This window comes from Martes martes (assembly GCF_963455335.1).
Source record: "Martes martes genome assembly, chromosome: X".
NCBI classification, from domain to species: domain Eukaryota; kingdom Metazoa; phylum Chordata; class Mammalia; order Carnivora; family Mustelidae; genus Martes; species Martes martes.
This window is the reverse complement of record NC_137897.1, coordinates 106725656-106748279: the sequence shown is the minus strand read 5'-3', so window position 1 is coordinate 106748279 and position 22624 is coordinate 106725656. Positions and strand designations below refer to the sequence as shown.

General features: G+C 42.8%; 1 protein-coding gene and 1 pseudogene across 2 annotated transcripts in view; both read right to left on the bottom strand.

Annotated features, from left to right (window-relative positions):
• The window catches only part of LOC308337488 (adhesion G-protein coupled receptor G4-like), a gene marked incomplete at both ends in the record, with an annotated part of 72139 nt that extends 51600 nt beyond the window's left edge, over positions 1-20539 (bottom strand). Inside the window, 7 exons of the mRNA XM_080795580.1 lie at positions 2543-2705; positions 3617-3833; positions 12346-12464; positions 13935-14067; positions 15881-16044; positions 18333-18420; positions 20530-20539. Of these exons, the coding sequence (XP_080651706.1) occupies positions 2543-2705; positions 3617-3833; positions 12346-12464; positions 13935-14067; positions 15881-16044; positions 18333-18420; positions 20530-20539 (894 nt within the window). The remainder of the gene's footprint in view (positions 1-2542; positions 2706-3616; positions 3834-12345; positions 12465-13934; positions 14068-15880; positions 16045-18332; positions 18421-20529) is intronic.
• Positions 20540-21006: 467 nt separating this feature from the next.
• Positions 21007-22624, bottom strand: part of LOC308337487 (adhesion G-protein coupled receptor G4-like) — a 4895-nt pseudogene continuing 3277 nt past the window's right edge. Inside the window, exon 2 of the transcript in view lies at positions 21007-21018. The product of the transcript in view is annotated as an adhesion G-protein coupled receptor G4-like (transcript). The remainder of the gene's footprint in view (positions 21019-22624) is intronic.

Below are 22624 nucleotides of genomic sequence, written 5' to 3'. Positions count from 1 at the left end.
TAGACATAAATCTAGACATAGACTATCAACTTTATTTTTTTATTTAACAAAAGACATGTGATACTGCTCCACTTAAAACTTTAAAACATGCTGATACTATTCTTTTTTTTAAGATTTATTTATTTATTTAGCTGACAGAGAGAGATCACAAGTAGGCAGAGAGGCAGGCAGAGAGAGTGGGGGGAAGCAGGCTCCCTGCTGAGCAGGGAGCCCTTTGCAGGGCTCGATCCCAGGACCCTGAGATCATGACCTGAGCTGAAGGCAGAGGCTTTAACCCACTAAGCCACCCAGGCGCCCCCATAATGATACTATTCTGCTTTAAACTACAAAACAAAGGGACACCTGTGTGGCTCTGTCAGTTAAGTGTCCAACTCTTGATCTCAGCTGAGGTCTTGATCTCACCATGATGAATTCAAGCCTCATGTTGGGCTCCACGCTGGGTGTAAATAAATAAATTTATTCCTAAATATTTTATGTTTTCTGATGCTGTTGCAAATGGAATTTTTTAAATATAATTTTTCAATTATTTGCTGGAAGTATATAAAAATAAAGTTGATGGTCTAGGTCTATCTCTGTCTATCATCTAGGAGTAAGTACGTTTGTGATGAGCAGAGGGTGATGTATGGAAGTGTTGAATCACTACATTGTACACCTGAAACTAATATAACACTGTATGTTAACTAACTGGAATGAAAATAAAAACTTCAAATAATAAATAAATAAATAAATAAAGTACAAAACATTGCTAAGGGACATTAAAATCAACCTGAGTATATGTTCCTGGATGAAAAGACTTAATATTACTGAGAAATCAGTTCTCCCAAAATTAATCAATAGCTTCAACTCAATCCCAATCACTCTCAACACATTTCTTTTCGTACAAATTGATAAGGATGTTTGAAAATTCCTATGGACACGGGAAAGGCCTAGAATAACCAAAGCTATCTTGAAAAAGAACAAAGTTGAAGGACTCTTGTGTCTCTCTCTGTCAAATAAATAAATAAAATATTTTCTAAAAATGAAAAATAAAACCAATGTAGCATTGTGTGTCAACTATACTTGTATTTAATTTTTTTTAAAGATTTCATTTATTATTTGTCAGAGAGAGAGAGAGTACAAGCAGGGGGAGTGGCAGAGGGAGAGGGAGAAGCAATCTCCCTGCTGAGTAAGGAGCCTGATGTGGACTCAGTCCCAGGACCCTGAGGTCATGACCTGAGCTGAAGGTAGATGCTTAACTGACTGAGCTACCCAGGCGCCCTACACTTCAATTTTTTAAAAAATGAAAAATCACTCCACGATCCACTTTATAGAACAGCAGGATAGGTTCTTACAAACTTAAACTTACATCTTATGAGCCAGCGATCCCTTTCCTGGGTATTTACTCATGATATATGAACACATATGTCTACACAAAGACTGTTACATCAGTGTTCAGTATTTATCATTCATAATAGCCAAAAACTGAAAACAATCCCAATGTCCATCAACAGCAGACTAGACACACGATCTTTGGTATATCCATACAATGGAATATTATTCAGCAATAAAAAAGAATAAACTACAGAAACAGAAGAATGTGCATATTTTATGATTCCACTTGTATCAAGTTCTAGAACAGGCAAAACTATGGTGGCAGGATACCAGAACAGTGGTTGCTAGGGGAGGTCGTAGCTGTGGGGATTGACTGGGAAGGGGCAGGAGGGGGATTTGGGGGGTGACAATAATATTCTGTATCTTGATAGGGGTTTGAGTTACACAGACATATGCAACTGTTAGAATCCAGAAAACAGATACTTATAATTTGTGCATTTCCCCATATGTAAATTTTATAATTTTTTTAAACTATAAATTTTTAAAAAAATGGTACCCTTCCCAATTGTTTCCTGCAGGGGTTGGTGGCCCGTGGCCTGCCAAAGGCTGAGGTATTGTGCTGTGATGGAAAGGGCCCAGACTTTAAAGCCAGACAGACATAACTTCGAATCCTGACTCTGCCATTAGGCTGTGTGTCGTAGAGCAAGTTACTTACCTACTCTGTTTCCTTATCCGCACAGGTAGTAGCTCAGAGCCCCGACATATGATAAGCACTCTAGAAATGGTAACTAATAATGAAGTAACATGTGAGATGATTTCGGGCCACAGGGGCCAGAGATGGTGTTGCTGAACACCTCACAGACACCATTCTTTTTTTTTTTTTTAAAGATTTTATTTATTTGACAGAGAGAGAGTACGCAGAGAGGCAGGCAGAGAGAGAGGAGGAAGCAGGCTCCCCGCTGAGCAGAGAGCCCGATGCGGGACTCGATCCCAGGACCCTGAGATCATGACCTGAGCCGAAGGCAGAGGCTTAGCCCACTGAGCCACCCAGGTGCCCCTCACGGACACCATTCTGACTGAGTTGTTAGGCTTCTGAGGTTTCTAGGGATATTTGTATTTTCATGAGGTCCCCCGAAGACCAAAACCTTTAAAAAGTATCCCCTCTCTCCCCCAAGGAGTCAGCGAATGAAGACTTGCCTGATTGGTTCTTAGTTCCTGGAGGTAGACTCACCTCGGGGTCTGTGCCTTCTTCATAGGAGCGAATGGCGAACGCCATGCCTTCAAACGTGTGGTCCACCCGCAGGATGGCCAACGCCAGCCTGGCCACCGTCAGATTTGCTGTCCTCCCAGAAAACTCCATCTTGTGACCCACACGCTCGATTATCCTCAGAATTCTGCAAGGAACCGCAGCGATAGGAGAGCATTCCTATCGCTGTAATCTAAGACCCATACTCCTTGCGAGATGTCCTCAATGTCAGACTTTTCCTTCTGTTTTAATTACTGTCTTTATACTGTGGAAGGGACTATCAAATCAGAGCACTGGCTTTGGAGTCAGACAGGCTGCGGTTTAAAGCTTAGCTCCTCTGATTTCTAACTGTGTGGGCCCTCCTCTCGCAAGTGGTTCTCGAGATTAAATGACGTTGTTGTATGTACAGCCAGACGCTGCATGGCGTCAGAGGCCAAGAAATTTGGATTTTATTCCATGTATAACAGAAAGCCACTGAGGGGTTTTAAAGCAAGAGAATGACATGAGCTGGTATGTGCGTGAAAAGATGTGGGGAGAGCCCAGTTAGGAGGTTACTGTAGAAGGTCAGTGGAGAGATATGAGGCTGGGACAAAGGTGGGAGTGGGTTTGGGGATGGACGGAAGTAGATGGGTTTGAGGAGTATTTCAGGGATTAAAAACCTCATGTCCAGTGCCTCCTGCAAGACTTGGTTACTGACTGGCTGTGAAGTAGAAGGAGGTAACTAGTATTATTCCCAAGCTTTTTGCTTCAGCAATGGGTGGATGCATTTTCTAGAACTTGGGGGAGCACCAGGACTGGGAAAATAGAGTGGAGGTTCGGTTTGGGGCAACTATTTACTTGAAACTCGGCTACAATTAATTCGAATTTTGAATTCGAATCTTGCAAAGCATCCCTTCACAATGGGGACTTGTATGGGATGACCCCACTGCGTCATACTAACGCAGCTTTCCACGCACAGCTACCTGACCTTGACAATCTGGTGGCTGTAGGCAAAGGAATGAATAACAAATATTATAGATTTTACAAAACAACTTATTTTATCAAAGCATTAGTACTTACTCGTTTCTCACTTCATGCAGATCAGATGCTGAATTGTTTTGTTTTTCCAAAACAGCATTGATTATTTGTAATACAATCTGGGTTAGATTCATACTTATCTCATCACATTGTGAAATATCAGATACTTTAGAAACAATAATCTTTGTTTCTTCTTCATCCAGAGGGGGGGATTCATTTATTAAATTTAAAACGTGCTCTGCGACATCATCTGCATTCTCTGGGGAAGGAAAATTGAAATAGAAAACCTGCATTATTTCGTTTGGGACCATGCTGGTCTGCTTCCTTCCCTTTCAAATGTAAAGGCAGTCGTGGTGCCTGGGTGGCTCAGTGGGTTAAGCCTCTGCCTTCAGCTCAGGTCATGATCCCAGGGTCCCAGGCTCAAGCCCCGAACTGGGCTCTCTGCTAGGCTCTCTGCTCGGCAGGGAGCCTGCTTCCCCCCACCCCTACTTGCAATCTCTGTCAAATAAATAAATAAAATCTGTAAAAAAAAAAAAAAAAAAAAAGTAAAGGCAGTCAAATGCAAATATCTACACAGGCGGCAAAATTTACAGTAAAAAAAAAAAATGCTGGACCTCAATTTCTACAATAGGCAGAGTCCCAGAAAATAGCACACAAGTCAAGTTTTTATTCATTAAATCCTTTTTAAAACACACCAGGGAAACCTTTTTGTCACTGAAGATTATCTTGCAATTAGATTCTAATTAAGTTAAGACTTTTGAGTATTGGATTGAGTTAAGTAGATCCCACCTGTACAAAAATATCTGCAAACACTCAGTCTGTGTTTTCCTAATCAAGGGTGGTGGTGATATTTTTCTGTCAAGAACCAGCAATCACAGAAAAGAAAAGCAACTGTGGACCATGTATAATAAGGAGCAATTTCATTTAGATTTTTTTTTTTTTAGAGAAGAGGAACAATAGATATTAACTCGCCCACTTTTTTCTTCACTTTTTATTATGGAAATTTTCAAACATGCACAAAAGTAGAAAGACTAGTATAATGAATCCCCATGTACCTCATGAATCACCTAGTTTCAACAAGTGTCAATGAAGAGCTAATCTTATTTTACCGACACTCTCACCCACCTTCCCGCAATCCCAGATTATTTTATTTTATTTTAAAGATTTTATTTATTTATTTGACACAGAGAAAGAGAGATCACAAGTAGGCAGAGAGGCAGGGGCGGGAGGGGGGAAGCAGGCTCCCTGCTGAGCAGAGAGCCTGACGCAGGGGCTCAATCCCAGGATCCTGGGATCATGACCCGAGCCAAAGGCAGAGGCCTTATCCACTGGGCCACCCAGGCGCCACGCCCCAGATTATTTTAAAGCAAATCCCAGACATATCATTTCATCCATAAATACTTCAATATGCATCTCTACAACGAAAGACCCCTGTTTGTCGTCACCACAATGCCAGTATTTGTTAAAACAAATTCAACACAAATTAGATTTTAGTTCAATATAACCCACAGAAAGCTAAACTCCTTGGGGTGCCCTCCCAGCTTAAAGCCCTCATATTTAAGTCCAGTAACTAAAATATAATGGAAACCATCGAGAAATACAATCCGTTGAGAAAAAGTCCAGAGAGAGATTGTATTCATAATTTAACCTGGGTTACATGACAAATAACCAAGTCTGTTTGGGAAAACAAAAGAAATTACCATAAACATCACCGTCCCCTCCATCCCCCTCCTCTTTCTCCCTCTCTCTCTGCAAACAATTCCCTGTCCTTGTCTATGTAAATTAAGCAATCTTCACTGAGATTCTCTCAATTTTCCCCACCTTCAACTATTACTTCAATCTGTCCAACAATGGCCTAGGAACTGAGATGGAAGAAAGGGGGAGGTTGAACAAGGTTGTAATTACTTCCAAATTAATATTTTGTCCTTGGTACGTCTGTCTTCTGGTCAGTTAAAGAAACTGAGAGAACGATAAGACAGGGGACAGAAGAAAAATACAGTGCTCTCATTCACAGGCCTTTCTATTGCTTTATTAAATTTTCAGGCTTTGCTGTAAATGGGATCGCCAGAGCTGCTGTCCCGGAGTCATTCTTTGGGCCTTGGTGGTGTGACTTTACTTCCCACAGTCCCTGCCGTCACAGGAGGAAAGTAAACAACAGGCGAATGGGAGAATAACTATATTGTGGAGAGTAACTGTAGACTTTTCAGCTAGAGTTATATGGTTTTTAAGTCAAACTCAGGACAAAACTACACTCATTGTGTAAAAATTCTAAGTCCTCGAGGAAAAGCAATAAAAGGAATCCTCCCTTATTCCTTGTAAAATATATAAATCCCCCATTGCTTGAAATAATTAATCTGCCAATAATTGCAGCCATCAAGACAACAATCACATCTGTTATTGATTGAGCAATTCCTATGGGTCAGTATTGGCATTGTGTACAGCCGCGCAACAAACCACCCTTAACGTAACAGCTTCGAACAGGAGTTCATTATTATCCCTCATGGTTCTGTGTGTTGACCAGTTTTAGCTGAGCGGTTCTGATTATGGCCTCTCATGCAATTGTGCTCAAATGGCAGCTGGGACTGGAGTCATCTGAAGACTAGGCTGGGCTGGAAGCCCAAGATGGCTCGCTCACATGGCTGGCAGTTTATACACAGGCAACAGTCAAGTTGGGGCTGCTGTCCTCTGGGGGTCAGTCATTTGAGGCTATTCCCAGCACATGGTCTCTCCCAGTGGCTTGGGCTCAGTGGTATGTTGGATCCAGCCTGGTGTCAACTTGTCAGAATGAACTGTTAAATTTTCGGGAACTTTGTGAGCTGGTTGTTAAAACACAGCCATTATTGAAAATTAAATTATATCAACTCTTAATCAAATAAATTATATTAAAAACAATGGTGATACCCATGATACCCAAGACTCATCAATTCCTAATGATTTTGTTACATTTTAATAATGTATGCTTTGGTGATTATTTATAGCTATGGTATCTGTGTATCTCTTACCAACTCATGTCCATCTCTTAACAACTCCATGTTGTAGTTTGTATCCAGCCATCAGGGTAGAATTACACCAAGAAAATCAGCAATGCGACAAAATTACCTTATTTTTGGCAGAGCTGGTGCTTTGAACATTTTCCAGGCTCCTTATAGCATGCTGTCTGGGTTCTGAGAGGAAGAATCCCCACTGAGAGCATACAAGAGAACAGAAGCAGAAATTTCCCGTCCCCTTAAAAGTTCGTCCCATGATAGGCACAGTGTCACCACTGCTGAATTCTACTGCGCTAAGTAGTGACAAGGCAGCCCTGATTCAACTTCTAATTGACAAGGAGGGAATGAATGGATGATGGGCATTTCGGAGACAAGATACCACAAGGCATTTAGACATACATTGTCCAATTTCATTGTCGTGATAGCCCTGTGTTATGGGTACTGACATTATTCCCTTTATACAGATTAAGGATTTATGCCATAGAGGTTCTAACCCAGCTTTTAATCCAGGCCTGTTTGAGTCCAAAGTTAGTGTTCTTTAATATCACTTTCTACTACAGCATCTGTGCCTTTGTCCCTTTTCTCCACTGTTTTGGGGTTGGAACCTCTGTGCTTTACAGTCCTTCTCCCTGACATCCTGGAAATTACATTGCTTTCTCTCCACCATCCACTATCCTGCCCAGGCCATGGGATGGACACACAGGAGACAGCTTTGTGAAAAGTTCCAGCCAACTTCATTAGAGTGTGATGCATCTTCAGTGTTATGGAGGTCACAAAGACGAGGCAAAGCAAAGAACCCACAGGCTTTTGAAATAAGGGTAATTTTTGAACTCTGCAATATTAAGGAGTTACACGAAATGAGCATTTAACTGGAAGAACTGACAAGTTTTTCTCCAACCAAGATATCTAATGCTTGTCAGCAAGATTGAAAGCTAAAGAAAAATTGTCTCAACGTGAATGCATTTTCTTTCCCTTACATTGTGCTCATTTTTCATCAAGCTAACTTACAAGCATTGCTCCAAAGCTAATAAACTTGATAATTTATTTTCAGTTATATCCATTACAGCCACTGTGCAACTCTTCTCATCCTCTGTGGATTTTTTTTAAACAAGTGATTTCTGACAGTTAATTTTCTAAAAATCCTAACTCAGTGCAAGCTTCTCTTGTTGTTAAGGTTGTTTAACTTGTTCTCCTATGGAGAAAATTCTATTATCGTGTCTAAGAAAAATGTGTCGCTCAGAGGAGGGAGGTCAGCATGAAACACAGACCTCTGTAACTCGCTGTCCACTTGCTTCAAGCCACAACCCTCCCTAGTGTACTGACTTATGATTTCGGACCCAGAAACCATCAGACCTGTGCTTACTTTTCTAATTCTTCTAGGTATTCCTTGGCAAGGATCTCAAATTTCCATCTTCTGCAAGGAAGACAAGTTCAAGGAGTTCACTGCCTCAAGGTAATTCCCTAGCTGTCCTGGAAGGCAATGGAATGCCTGCGCCTCAGTTTTCAACTAGTCATCATGGTGCGGGGAGACGGGGGGCATTCACGTGGTAGAGTTACACGTGACAAGGTGTGTAAAGACTGAGAGTCGATGAGGGAAACTTAGGCATGCTTTCAAAACACGATAAGTTGGGTAGGACTTTAAGAATAGACTGAAAGGAGGGGTTGGGGAAAAATTCACCAAGAGCAACCTCTATTACACTGGTCAAAGTGTTGCAAAAACAACAATTCACAGTCTCTGGTGGTTGATGGGAGATCTTCCAACCACTTGAGAGGCGATTTAATCAACAAAATCTATGGAAACTTGGTTAGTACAGTGGGAGGTCATGGCATTTGAGCGAGGGACTGGCCCCATCTCCCAGAGCTCTGCCTTGTGGAAAAATCGCTCTACTGGGCTAGGTAGCTGAGTGGTAGTTACCATCTCCCCCAGGTCCCTGGGGTAGAAGAACTATTCTGAGTGGATTTGAGAGCCAGTGGACCTTGGAAGTTCCCATATTTCTGGCTCGGGTCTGTGGAAGGTCCCTCCTGGGCAGTGGCAGCTCCTGAGTGCCAGTGGTAAGTCCCCCTTCCCCTCAAATTCACACACAGCCCCTGCTCCATAGGGAAAACTCTGGCGAAGCATCTTGTGAAGGACACATTCATCACTCTACCATCTCCCGAGCTCTTGCCCCATAGGACAGATATATTTTCATAGAGAAGGATGAGGGAAAGCCTCAAAAACTGGCAATACTCTGTCCCAGTCAAGGGGATGGAATATAATGCAATCAGACTATGGAGCAATTTATGTCACAAGGTTTTGTCAAAAACAACAGAGCCATCAACTAGCAATTGGGAGGCTAACAGCTGGGTGTGATACCAAGAGAGGCGCGCCATCCAGAAGCTCGGCAGGGAGATCAAAGAAAGAAACAGAGAGAACCTGGCTTGAACCACAGTCATCCCTGGTCGTCAGGGAGAATTAGTCCAAGCCCAAGCCTGCATCTTCTAAGGAGAAGCAGCAGAAGATCTACACTGCAGGGACAACAGACTTCACTGAACTAGTCTAACCAATGGTATCTTGGACAGAAGTAGAAAAGGCAATTCTAAAATATATTAGAAACACACACACACACACCAAATAGCCAAATCAATCTTGAGAAAGCAGAACAAAGACATCACACTCCTCGATATCAAAATATAAAACAAAGCTACAGTAATCAAAACAAACCTATAAACCAATGGAACAGAATAGAGAGCCCAGAAACAAATCCACACATGCACCATCAACTGATCTTCAGTAAGAGCACAAAGAACACACAATGAGAAAAGGATAATCTCTTCCATAAACAATGTTGGGAAAACTGAAAATTCAAATGCCAAAGAATGAAATTGGCCCTCCTGCTACACCATACACAAAAATCAACTCAAGGGGCGCCTGGGTGGCTCAGTGGGTTAAGCCGCTGCCTTCGGCTCAGGTCATGATCTCAGGGTCCTGGGATCGAGCCCCGCGTCGGGCTCTCTGCTTGGCGGGGAGCCTGCTTCCCTTCCTCACTCTCTGCCTGCCTCTCTGCCTACTTCTGATCTCTCTCTGTCAAATAAATAAATAAAATCTTAAAAAAAAATCAACTCAAAATTATTCTAGACTTATATGCAAGACCTGAAACTCAAAAACGCCTAGAAGAGACCATAATGGAAAATCTTCATGACCTTGATCTTGACAACAATTTCATGGATCTGACACCGAAGGCACAGGCAACAGAAACAAGAATAAACAAGTGGTACTACTTCAAATAAAAAGTTCCTCACAACAAGGGAAATAATCAATCAACAGACTGAAAGGCGAACTTACTAAAAAATATTTGCAAACCATATGTTTGATAAGGAGTTCATCTCCAAAATATACAAAGAATTTCTATAACTCATGGGGCACCTTCTGGCTCAGTCAGTAGAGCATGGGTCATGAGTTCAAGCCCCACCTTGGGCATGGAGCCTACTTTAAAAAAAAAAAGGATAAACCTGGAGAGCATTATGCTAAGTGAAATAAGCCAGACACAGAAAAACAAATACTGCATGATCTCACTTACATGGGGGAATCTAACATAGTCCAACTCACAAAAGCACAGAGCGGAATGGTGCTTGCCAAGGGCCAGGGGTAGGGGAAATGGAGAGTTGCTAATCAACAGGGATAAAGTTTCAGTTAAGCAAGATGAGCAAGTTCTGGTGGTCAGCTGTACCACATTGTACTTTTTTTTAAAGATCTTCTTTATTTATTTATTTGAGAGAGAGAGAAAGAGAGAGAGCACGAGAAGGGAGAGATCAGAAGGAGAAACAGACTCCCCGCTGAGCAGGGAGCCTGATGCGGGACTCGATCCTGGGACTCCAGGATCATGACCTGAGCCGAAGGCAGATGCTTAATGAACTGAGCCACCCAGGCACCCCAACATTGTACTTTAAAAATATGTCAAGGGGATGGATCTCATGTTAAGTGTTCTTACTACAACAAAATAAAATTAAAAGAAGAAAGAAAGTAGATTAGAGGTTTCCAGGGGCTGCGGGAGGGGGTAATGAGAGTGTCTGCTAATGTGCGTGGGGCTTCTCTGTGGAGAGATCAAAATCAAAATGTTCTGGAACTAGTAGACAGTTGCACAATCTAGTGAATACACTAAAAACCATGGAATTATACCCAGTAAGTGGGTAAAATGTTATCCTCTGTGAATATCTTCATAAGAAAATTTTTAAGCCACAACGAGATACCCATTTCTGCTCATCAAATCACCAAAGACCCAGAAGTCTGATAGCATGCTGCATTGATGAAAGTACCCCAAAACAGGTGCTTTCCTACCTTCAAGTGGGAGTATGCGCTGCTCCAAGCAAGCCTTGCAGAGAGCATTTTGACACCATCAAAAGGACGACTGACCCAGCAATTCTACTTTTAGAAATTCATGCTTCAAGTATATCCTACTTACGCAAAATGACATATGTACAGTCTCCATTACAGCAGTTTGGTAAAGATAAAATGTTATTAACAGCTTAAATGCCCACCCACAGGAAATAGGTTAAGGAAATAAATTGTGGCACATCCATGCAGTATAATATAATGCAGTGATAAAAAGCATGAGAAAGCTCTTCATATACTAAAATGATCATTTCTGCAATATATTGGTAGAAGAGAAAAACAAGGTGCAGAGCGGCATGGATAGCATATACTTTGTGTACTAGGAGGGAGGAAGAATATACGTGTATATGTATATGTACTGTATGGTGCGTGTGTGTGTGTGTGTGTGTGTGTGTGTGTGTGTGTGTGTGAATTTCCTAATAGAGACTTGAAATATCTCTGTGGATATTTATTGAATGGCTGGGGTCAGCAGTGGGAAGATGTTCCACCGTATTTCTTTTTTGGTTTTGCAATATTGAACTACATAAAGAATTACCTATTAAAACCGTTTTTAAAAAATATTTATTTATTTATTTATTTATTTGACAGAGAGAGAGAGCAGGAGAGTGACAGAGGGAGAGGGAGGGAACCTCCAGCAGACTCTGAGCTGAGCAAAGAGCCAGAAGCGGGGCTCAATCCCACAACCCCGAGATCATGACCTGAGCCGAAACCAAGAGTCAGACACTTAACTGACCGAGCCACGCAGGTGCCCTGAAATTGTTTTTTGTAAGTATTTATTTATCATTTGAAATAGACAGAGAGTGTGTGTGGGAGTGAGCAGGGGGAGGGGCAGAGGGAGAGGCAGAGAGAGAGTCTTAAGCAGACTCCCCCATGAGCGCGGAGCTGAACTTGGGCTTGATTCCGTGACTCTGAGATCATGACCTCAGCCAAAACCAAGAGTCAGACTTTTAACTGAGTTCCCCAGGGGTCCCCCTGTTAAAACTGTTTTAAAATGAAAAATAGTGGGGCACCCGGGTGGTGGCTCAGTGGTTAAGCATCTGCCTTCAGCTCAGGTCATGACCATAAGGTCCTGGGATCGAGTCCTGGGTTGGGATCCCTGCTCAATGGGGAGCCTGCTTCTCCCTCTCCCTCTGCCCCTCAACCCGCTCACTCTCTCTCTTTAGAATAAATAAATAAAATCTTTTTAAAAAAATTATAAAATAAAAAACACTAGAAAGCAAAAAACACTGACACTCCCACCTTAGCATGGCCACTCCCACCTCTGCCAACATTAACTTCCTAGTTTCTGAAATTGGATCGTTGTAAGGTAGATTTTCCTACATGAGGCTTGCCTGTACCCTTTCATCTCAGGTCAAGCAGAACAACTAAGCAAGGTTCCATTATGTCATTAATGTGTACAGAACAGTCTTACTTACCATCACTGATAGTAATGTTAGCAAGATCCACAATCTTATCAGGAAGTCCTTGAAGCAGTTTGCATTGTTTCAACTTTGGCTTTTCCCACTGAGATTTGCCAGTTTGGATATTGATTGAGCTGCAAAAGAAAGGAGGGAGGGAGGGACAAAAAGCTTTCTCATTGGAAGATGAGGCCAGAAAAGTCTTAGAGCAAACAAAGGAACACAATGTAGCCGGGGCATACCTCCCCCTACCCACTCCCAGCCTCTGGGCTCAGACAGCAAAGGTGGGAGCCCAGTGGAAGAACACTTTGCTCTTGGGGAACAAGGGAATGGAGGGTTCCAATGCAGGACGTGTAAAAAAGGCAAGAGAGTATGAGATGAAGTCTGGCAATGTTCAGCGGAGCAAGAGTCAAGGAGGAGATGTTGGCCCTTGGGCATGGCTGCTTACCCTCACTTTCCCTTCTTATCCCCGTTTTAAGAGGAAATTCCTGATAGAGTTTGGTCCCTAGCTTCGCACATCATTGTGATGTGAGCATAGCACCCTCTGTAGCTCATCGGCCTTCAACATCCACCCTCCCCTATGCCTCATCCAACTCAGTCCGGTGCATTTCATGATGAGCGAGCACATTTACTGAGCACCCCGGACATGCCAGGACGACTGACACGAGGTGCAGACAAATAGGGCGGGGTCCGGGAGAAAGGCCCCTCCCACCCGGAAACAGAGCAGATAACACAGGTGGAGAACCGAGACACAGGGAGGTACCCACTGGGGTCCACAAGAGCCAAAGGCCGTTTTTGGCTGGCATGCTTGGTAAACAGAAAACCTGTGGGTCTTGAGCTCCGTATTTAAGGGTTTGGACTTCATACTTGAGGCAATGTGGAACCAGAGTGGGGGAAGGCAAGGAGACTGCTCTAAGAGCAGATGAGGGATGATAGCAAGGGTCTGCACCAGGGTCATGCGGTAGGGATGGAAAGGTAAGGTTACATACGAGCTCTGACTGTGATCACAAAACCAGCATGATTTGCTGACTGATTCGATGTATGAAGCGAGTAGGACCCAGTCCAAGATATTGCCTTCCAGCAGAGAGCTTTTAAGCCTGTCAAAACCTGCTACCCTTCTGGTCTGCCTACTTAAGGTAATGGCATAAACCATTAACAGCAGAGAGTCAGAGAAGAGGGACTGATGATTTAAAGAAGGAAAATGATAAGGCAACAATAGAAGGGTGATTTAGTCAATTATTATGGCCCATCAACGAGGTAGCTTCGGAGGCAATTTTTCGAAATGGTCATTAAGAAGAAGAACATAAAACATGGAAAAATGTTGGATCAACTACTGAGTGAAAAGGTAAATCACATTATTGAGATGAGGACAGTGATTACCACTACAGAAAACTACATAAAACTTAAAGGCACACAGGAAACAGGGAGATGAAAAAAATACACCAACCTAAAACCAGCGGTGGTGGGGATTATGGGGGACTTTTTCTCTTTTGTCTCCTTGAACATCTTTTCAGAATGCTCTCATGTTGCCTGTGCATGCTTAAGTAGGTCCAAAGGGTGAGAGAAGGACAGGGTAGAGGGGCAATAACAACTTGGCCAATACGTACCAGGTTCTAGTAGCATTGCCATGCCTGTTTTTTATGCATCTAGTTTGGGCTGTCTCAGTAGGGTTGGTTAAGCGCCACTTATAGGTCCCTTTGTATTTAGAGACTGTTTCCTGGGCTTCACACCTTCCTGGCTCTATGGAGAAAATGTATGCATTTGAAGGGGCGTAAGGCACTTACAAGGGTCATGGGCATCCATTATGACCCATCGTTATTTCCCAACATGTAAACACTAGCCAATAAAAGAGGAAACTTTTTTTAAAAGATTTTATTTATTTATTTATTTATTTGACAGACAGAGATCACAAGTAGGCAGAGAGACAGGCAGAGAGAGGGGGGGAAGCAGGCTTCCTGCTGAGCAGAGAGCCTGATGCGGGGCTCGATCCCAGGACCCTGGGATCATGACCTGAGCCGAAGGCAGAGGCTTTAACCCACTGAGCCACCGAGGCACCCCAAGGAAACTTTTTCTACCAGGCCATTTAAATCAGGCTTCACTGAAAGTACATGAAATACTGTCTTTTTTTTTTTTTTTTTTTAAGTAAGCCTCCTGGGAAAAACTCACACTTAGTCCGTTTCATTAAAACCACAAGTTGACAGGATTGTTTTTTTGGTCTCAGTTTTTAAAAATGTTACATCTGCCTTGAAAAAAGGTCAAGCCACACACACAAAAATTCAGAAGTCCTCACCCGCCAGCTGCCCTCCTTCTGAGACTCCCCCATGGTCAATGACAGGAAACCAAAGGCTGACTTCTCCTTCTGGATGGTTCCTCCCTTCCTAATGGACTCTGGGGTGGATTTGGTTTTAGTAAACTCAATGCCTCTGCCATCGCCAGTATTAGACACAGGAGCTCTGCTCTGTTGGTGGTGCCAAGGGCAAGGTTTTGTTGCCAAGTGTGGTCACATTAAGGGAGAAGTGACCTGGGCTAAGTGTGTGTGATAAGTCCCAAGGTTCTACTGACCACCCACTGGGTCCGTGACCCTGATTCCGGAAATCTTTCCTTCATGTGTTGATACAGTGGCCGGGAGAAGTGGAGAGCCAGGAGAATCCCAGCTTCCTCTGAAGGCAGCCATCAGCGCCATTTGCACGTGGGCTCTCCCTGTGGCTTCTACACTTCTCTGCCTCCCATCTCACTGTTGCTAGCAATCACAGCCTGCCCTCTGCTACCTGATCACTTTGTTGCCAAGGACCGTGTGTTCTAATGCCTCTGCATGTCATCTGGCTTAGCTCGATGGTTTTACCGCAGTCCACTGGCAGCCACGGCAAGGGGACGGAGTCATCCAATAGCCTTTCTCTTTACCATTAAAGGAAAGAGATGCCCGTGAGAGAAATTTTGGACTGTACCCAGATCATTTTCTCAGATGACTAGCTTGGCTATATCAATCCATAAATCAGTAAGCCTCTATCGGGCAATTATTGTGTGGAATGAGGAACTCCCCAGGCCTCCGGGTATTTATGCAAGAAGGACAGTCCTCCCACTCCGCTGATGCCCTGGCAACTGCTGTTACCCAGAGGGGACCAATGGTCTCCAGGAACCCCTCTGTGTTTTTCATAAGCTCTAACAGGTGGAAAGGGCAAGTGAGCACTGAGGATGTGGAAAGGAACACGAAGACAACTCCTCTCCCCCCAGATCGCAGGATGTCTTACTGAGCACGCGTTATGAGCTCTCTAAAAAGGGGAGTGAATGGGGCGCCTGGGTGGCTCAGTCGTTAAGCCTCTGCCTTTGGCTCAGGTCATGATCTTGGGGTCCTGGAATCGAGCCCCGCATCGGGCTCTCTGCTCAGCGGGAAGCCTGCTGTTCCCTCTCCCCCTCCCCCCTGCTTGTGTTCCCGCTCTCACTGTGTCTCTGTCTGTCAAATAAATAAATAAAATCTTTAAAAATAAAATAAAATATAAATAAATAAATAAAAAGGGGGACTGGATGCGTATGGAATACCCCTGCCCCCAATTACCTAGTTTTTTCACCGCAACGTGTTCAGATTTTACTAATAACGTCAGTTGACCCTCGGTGAAGTTTCCATGGGTGAGGTTGCCATGTATTTTACTTTTGATTCTGTTAATCAGTTCAGTGGCTGTTAAGGAAGAGCTGGCCTTCAGGATGGTCTGACAAAGATAGCTAAAAAGCAGAGCAAAAAAGAACGATGTTGCATTTACGTCAACAAAGTGCAACCTGCACATGGTGCTGAAATTCCACACACATGATTTAACTGGGAGTCTATCAATATCAAACATTTTACATCTATCAACAGGCAAATCTTAAGAAATGTTGGAAGACAGCATATTGAAATCTGATCAATTTTCTTATACGCAGAACAAACAACTCATAACCCATTTTCTCTTTTTTTTGTTTTTTTTTTTAATAAGATTTTACTTATTTATTTGACAGAGAGAGACACAGCAAGGAAGGGGACACAAGCAGAGGAGTGGGAGAGGGAGAAGCAGGCTTCCCGCCGAGCAGGAAGCCCGAGGCAGGGACCCTGGGATCATGGCCTGAGCCAAAGGCAGACCACCAACGACTAAGCCACACAGGCACCCCTCAAAACCCATTTTCAAAAGCACAGTCAGCAACAGTTGCATTATATTAAAATCAACGAAGAGTGCCTGGGTGGCTCAGTGGATTAAGCGGTTAAGCATCTGACTCTTGGTTTTGGCTCTGGTCATTGATTTTAGGGTCACAAGATTAATCCCTGAGTCTGTCTGCACTCAGTGGGGAGTCTGCTCAATCCCTCTGCCCCTCCCACCTCAAATAAATAAATAAATCTTTAAAAAATGAAATAAACAAGTAAAATGAACTAGCCATGCGTTCTCTAGGAGCTTATACTAATTAATAGAGAAGATGGAGTACTCAGGATTTATTACTTTGGAGAAAACCTTTTATCCTTCTGGTCTCCAATTTATCCATCATTACTGCAAGAAGGCAAATGGCACATGTTCAATTAGTCTCTAAAGATGTGTTCTGCAGAAGGCCTATTTCTATAATAAAATAATAATGGAGATAATGGTGGTGATAGTAGCTAACATTTGTAGCACTCTCACTCCTAGTATTTTGACTCATTTTACCTTCACAACAGCCTCATAAGTAGAGCTATTACGGTCCCCATTCCACAGATGAGGGAGCTGAGACTTAGCCAAGGTCACAAATACCTAGTACATCCCTAGAATATTCTGTCCACTAAAATATACGTTCCAAAAGAATGGCTGTCCTTGACCTCAACGGCTGGAGCGAGGTCCTCAGACGTTCCAGTCATCTCATTACAGAGCATCTCTAAGCTTAGGGGCGCCTGGATGGTTGGTTGGTTCAGCTGGTTAAGCGGCTGACTGGCTCAGCTCACGATCCTGGGATCAAGCCCCAGGTCCTGCTCCCCGCTGAGTGGGAAGTCTGCTTTTCCTGCTCCCTCTGTCCCTCATCCCCTGCTCGTGTCCTCTTTCTCTCTCAAATAAACAAAATATTTAAAACAAAAAAAAAAGAGTCACAAGCTTACCTAGACTTTTTCTCCATTTCTATTTGTCAGTACGTCTTTTTTTTTTTTTTAAAGATTTTATTTATTTATTTGACAGAGAGAGATCACAAGTAGGCAGAGAGGCAGGCAGAGAGAGAGAGGGAAGCAGGCGCCCTGCTGAGCAGAGAGCCGGATGCGGGACTCGATCCCAGGACTCTGAGATCATGACCTGAGCCGAAGGCAGCGGCTTAACCCACTGAGCCACCCAGGCGCCCATCCAGTACGTCTTTTTGAAGCACGCATTTCCTAGGTTTCATACAGCTGTTGAAAGTTAGATGTGCCTGTGCTAACTCAAAATTTCTTTGTCCAACCTAAGCCACGCCTCCCCCTCCACTGATCCACAGCTCATCCTGCCCTTCCGTGAGGTACCCGTCTTTTCCCAGCTCTCATTTTGCCGCTCTAAAGAGGACTCCTTTTTTTAACCTCTCCTTTTGCTGCAACAGACTCTGCTCTTAGCACCCTGAACTTGTCAGTGACCTTCCCGTGAGCCTCTCTGAAATGCATCAGGCAGGGCGGCAACAGCCAGTGTTCCGGAAGGAGCTGGACCACGCTTCTGAACAGAACCAAGGATGCTTTCCATGTTGTTTTCCACTTCCCTGCTCAGTATTTCCAGTATTTTTTTGACGACAACAAGCACGTTATCCCCCATCCCCAAATTATGGCCACTTTGGACCCCATTTTCTCTTCACTACAAAGAGGCAGAATGCAGGCTGCTAGGCTGCACCATGACCAACCGAAACAACTTATTTCATGAAGGCAAGAGCCCAATTACAGCATCTGTAAAATAACCACCGGGCACTTTGATTTCCTTCTGACAGCTCTGACCAACATGCTGCAAATACAGAATTAAATGGAAGGAAAATCAGAACCAAATGTACCAGCTATGAATAAACTCAGCTCTTACCTGGATGGTACATGGGAAATTGTAGCCATTCCTTGCCCTTCTCTCTGTTCCAAAATAATGCAAAACAAAAGTACATCATCACCGAAATCTTGAAACAAACATCACATTTGAGTACAGGGCTTATTGTCAACAATGGCAATCATAATTATGCTTTACATTTACATAACTCATTTTTGTCATTTGCAAATCAGACTCAGAAAAGTCAAGCATCTAGTCCTCACCTCACCCCTGTAGTGTGGGCAATGCAGGGATTATCACCCCATTTCCTAGATGGGGAAGCTAAGTCTCAGAGAAGTTCAGTGATCTGCCCAGTATCACACAGCTGATGAGTCAGAACTGGGAACAGTCTGAGCCTTCTGGATCTGGACCCTAACATGGTGATGACAAGGAAAGATTATCGAGCATTTACTTATCATTCCATTCCATCTTTCCAACAGCCCTATGAGGAATGGTAATATTGTCATCCCCATCCCCATCCCCGTTTCCCCAGATGAGGAAACTGAGGCACAGAGAGTTTAATTAAGTAGCCCAACGTCTCCTAGTCAGGAAGGGGAAGAACAGGGGTTCCAACGCAGGCAGCCTGATTCTGGGGACCACATTGTCACCAACAGGCTTTTGACACCTATTATTTGAGAGGAATTTTACTTAGGTCATGTAATCTATCATTTATTAAATTAAGAAATTCAGACTCAGGGGCGCCTGTGTGGCTCAGTGGGTTAAAGCCTCTGCCTTCAGCTCAGGTCATGATCCCAGAGTCCTGGGATGGAGCCCCACATCGGGCTTTCTGCTCAGCAGGGAACCTGCTTCCCTTCCTCTCTCTCTGCCTACCTCTCTGCCTACTTGTGATCTCTGTCCACCAAATAAATAAAGTCTTAAAAAAAAAAAAGAAAAAGAAATTCAGACTCAGCTCTTTCCAGAAAGCATTTTAAATGGTGGCAGATAATTTGGAAGGCACGATAGTCTTGATTGTACTTTGTAGAATCAAAATATTTCCCTTGTGTTTAAATACCTTACAAGGTCTGTGCTTGCTGATCCTTTCAGAGTCTAATATGGTAAAGCTTGGAGGCACTGGAATAAGGACTGAGTATTGGGGCAAGGATGATGGGAGATGGTTTGGTCACACCCTGATTTCAAATCTATAGAAATAAAGAGGGGATTGATTATGTGAATGCCAGTCTTGCAAAAATTGTGTCATTCTTGGAAGAACCGGGCTTCTTTCCAAGATGTCTACAACCAAGAAATTTCATTTGCCATTGGCAATCCCCAAGTCATTCCACACTCCCATAGCCCACAAAAAGTGCCTCCAAAAGTCCCCACAGGGGACCTCAGAAAAATCAGAGGATGGTTTTCCTACTGGGTTCTTGTGCAGATGCCAAAGAAAGTAATGTAAGTTGACACTCGATGACCACAGCTGGGCTTGGCCTGGTGTCCACTTAGGTAGAAGCACTATTTTACTCACATCTACTCAGGTATTAGAAGAGTCACAAGTAGATTCATATTGAAAAATTACTTACTACAGTTTGGTCCATGGTTATTTCTCCTTCAGAAGTGTCTCTGTACCAAAAGCATAAAAAAATTTATATATATGAAATATGGTGCCCACTACAGTAGGACAAAAGCTCAGAAGAAAGACAACTGTGAGGCAGAACAGTGGAACTTCCCAGGTTGGAATTCAAATACTAGGGCTCTAAGGAGACACTTCAGAAGCCTGGTCATTATCTATGTACCCAAATAGTGGTAAGTCATTGAGTAACCTCACTTCCAGGAATCTATCCCATAATAGTACAGCAAGAGTACATACAAACATACGGACAAGGGTGGAAATAATGGAAAGGTCCATCACTAGGTAATTGGTAAATACACCATGGCACACCCATGCAAAAGAATCCTATGTGGTCATTAAAATGAATAAGCTAAATCCGTACGTATCGGCCTGAAAAGATGTACGTGGTGTATTTTAGAGGCATGAACCAGAGTTCTTGGAGAGGTTGGGGGAAAGCATGTCTTTTCTTTGTCGTCCACTCCTTGATACTACTTAATGCCGTCCCTTGGCAATGCAATCACCGCTCCAACTTTGTGTCCTAGGCAAGTCTTAGACTAGTCCGTGTTCCTCACTTTAAACATTTCAAGTTCCCTTTGGAATTTCTAACTCTTGAAAGTGCATTATTGGAAAATAAAGGGTCTTCTCAATCTTCACCATTGGCCATCCCTTGCCTTTCATCCTTTTAAGGAAGGATTTTTTCCCCCAAAGTCACAGAATCATAGCATTTTAAAGCTAAGAAGGGCATTAAAGGTAATTGAATCCAATTCAACCATTTCCCCAATTTATTTCCTTCTGTTTGTTCTCCCATTGGCTTTACACCCTACAATGATGATAGAAATTTCTTCCTTATTCCAAAGAGAAGCTACACTCAGAAGGGAAGGTGCAACTTAAAATGCAGTCCCTAAATCTCAGACAGGAAAAATAAAGAAAAGAAGAGAAGAGAAAAGAAAAGAAAAGAAATCCCCCCTGGATACGAACATACCCAGAATCCCTCAAACTGTCTGCGACCCACAATAAATGACACTCACATACCTGGTTTTGGTTTGAATAGCCAGATTAGCAAGAGCAAATTCACTGTCCTGAAATACAGAATTCAACTGTAAAAGATAAAACATACCAGGTTTAGTATTCTCACTCCTCTATCTTAAGCCAGGAAATTTACCAGAGACAGTGTCATCATTAAGCTTCATTTATTATTTGGGTTGGTTCAACATTTCCATCTGCTTCACTCAGTTTTTCTGTTTGGGGGCTGAATTGTGTCCCCCCCCCCAAATTCAATACGTTGAAGTCCGAACTCCCTAATGACTATATCGGGAAGTAGGGCCTTTAAAGGAGGAAACTGATGCTAAATATGGCCAAAGGGTGGAACCCTAATTTGATAGGACTGGTGTTCCTGTAATAAGAGAAGGAGACCCCAGATATCTCTCTCTCTCTGGTGTGTGTGTGTGTGTGTGTGTGTCTGTGTGTGTGTGTGCGCGCGCGCGTGCGCGTGCTATGTGAGGACCCAGAGAGAAGATGGTCCATCTGCAAACCAAGGAGAAAGTCCTCAGGGGAAACCAATGCCTTGATCTTAGACTTCCAGCCTCTAAAACCATGAGAAAAGATATGTCTGTTGTTTACATCCCCCAGTGCATCTTATTTTGTTATGGCGGACCTAGTGAACAAATATATGCCCCCACTTTCAAGTGCTTATAATCATGTCATATACACTTGCAAAGAAATGCTGATGGACAAAGAGAGGAAACAGAATGATCTTTTACTGTTAGTGGGGTGCAAATTGGTATCACCTGTCTGGGAGGCCACTTAGCTCTAGTTATTAAAATGTGAACTGATCATGTCCTTTGATCCAACAATTCTAGTTCTGGGAATTTATTCTATAGAAAAACTCAAGTGTCCCCAAAATTTATTGCAAGGGCATTACTGTCAGTATTCTTTCTAAATAGAGAAAAAAAATAAAAGCAACCTAAAAGTCCACCAATGGATGTCTGTATTTAAAAAATATATATATATTACTTTATAACCATCTAGTGAAATCCTTGGTATCTTTGAAGTAAATGAGATAGATCAACACTGCGGCATGAATATGCTCGAAGATATATGGTTACGTGAGAAAAAGGAAGCTGCAGAACAGCATAATGGTATGAGTCCAGTTATTTTTGTCAAAGAACAGACTTGCATCAGTGTTATCACAGGTAGAAAAAACCTGAACAAATATACCTCAGACTGTTAAGAGGAGTCAATACAGGGAGAAGACATTGACTCTCTTGAGTCTCAGACTTCAGGGTCAGAATTTGTTTACAGAGAGTAGTCTATGCTACTTTTCTCCCAACAGGAAAAATTTGGCAAAGGCTCAGAATTTGTGTCAGTGGAGGGAAATGTACAGTTCTAAACAAATTAAAAATAATAACATCCCATAAAAGCTTTCAGCATTGGCGCTATGAAAGAGAGACCACATACATCTTTACGGTGTTACTCACAGAGTGGATAAATTTGCAGCGAAAAAAAATCAAAACCAATTAGGTGTGAAATGTATTATGGGTAGAAAAAAAGTAAAGCCGAGTTTTCATCTGCTCAGTCCCTGATATAGATATATTCACATATTTTATATGTACCATAAATATTTAAAAGATTATTTTACCCAATTTTCTGCAAATTCATTTACAACACTGGTAATAGGGATCCTTGGCTCTTCATCAAACACAGAGAAGCTCATTTCAATATTGTAGAAGGAAACTGTAATTAAAAATGA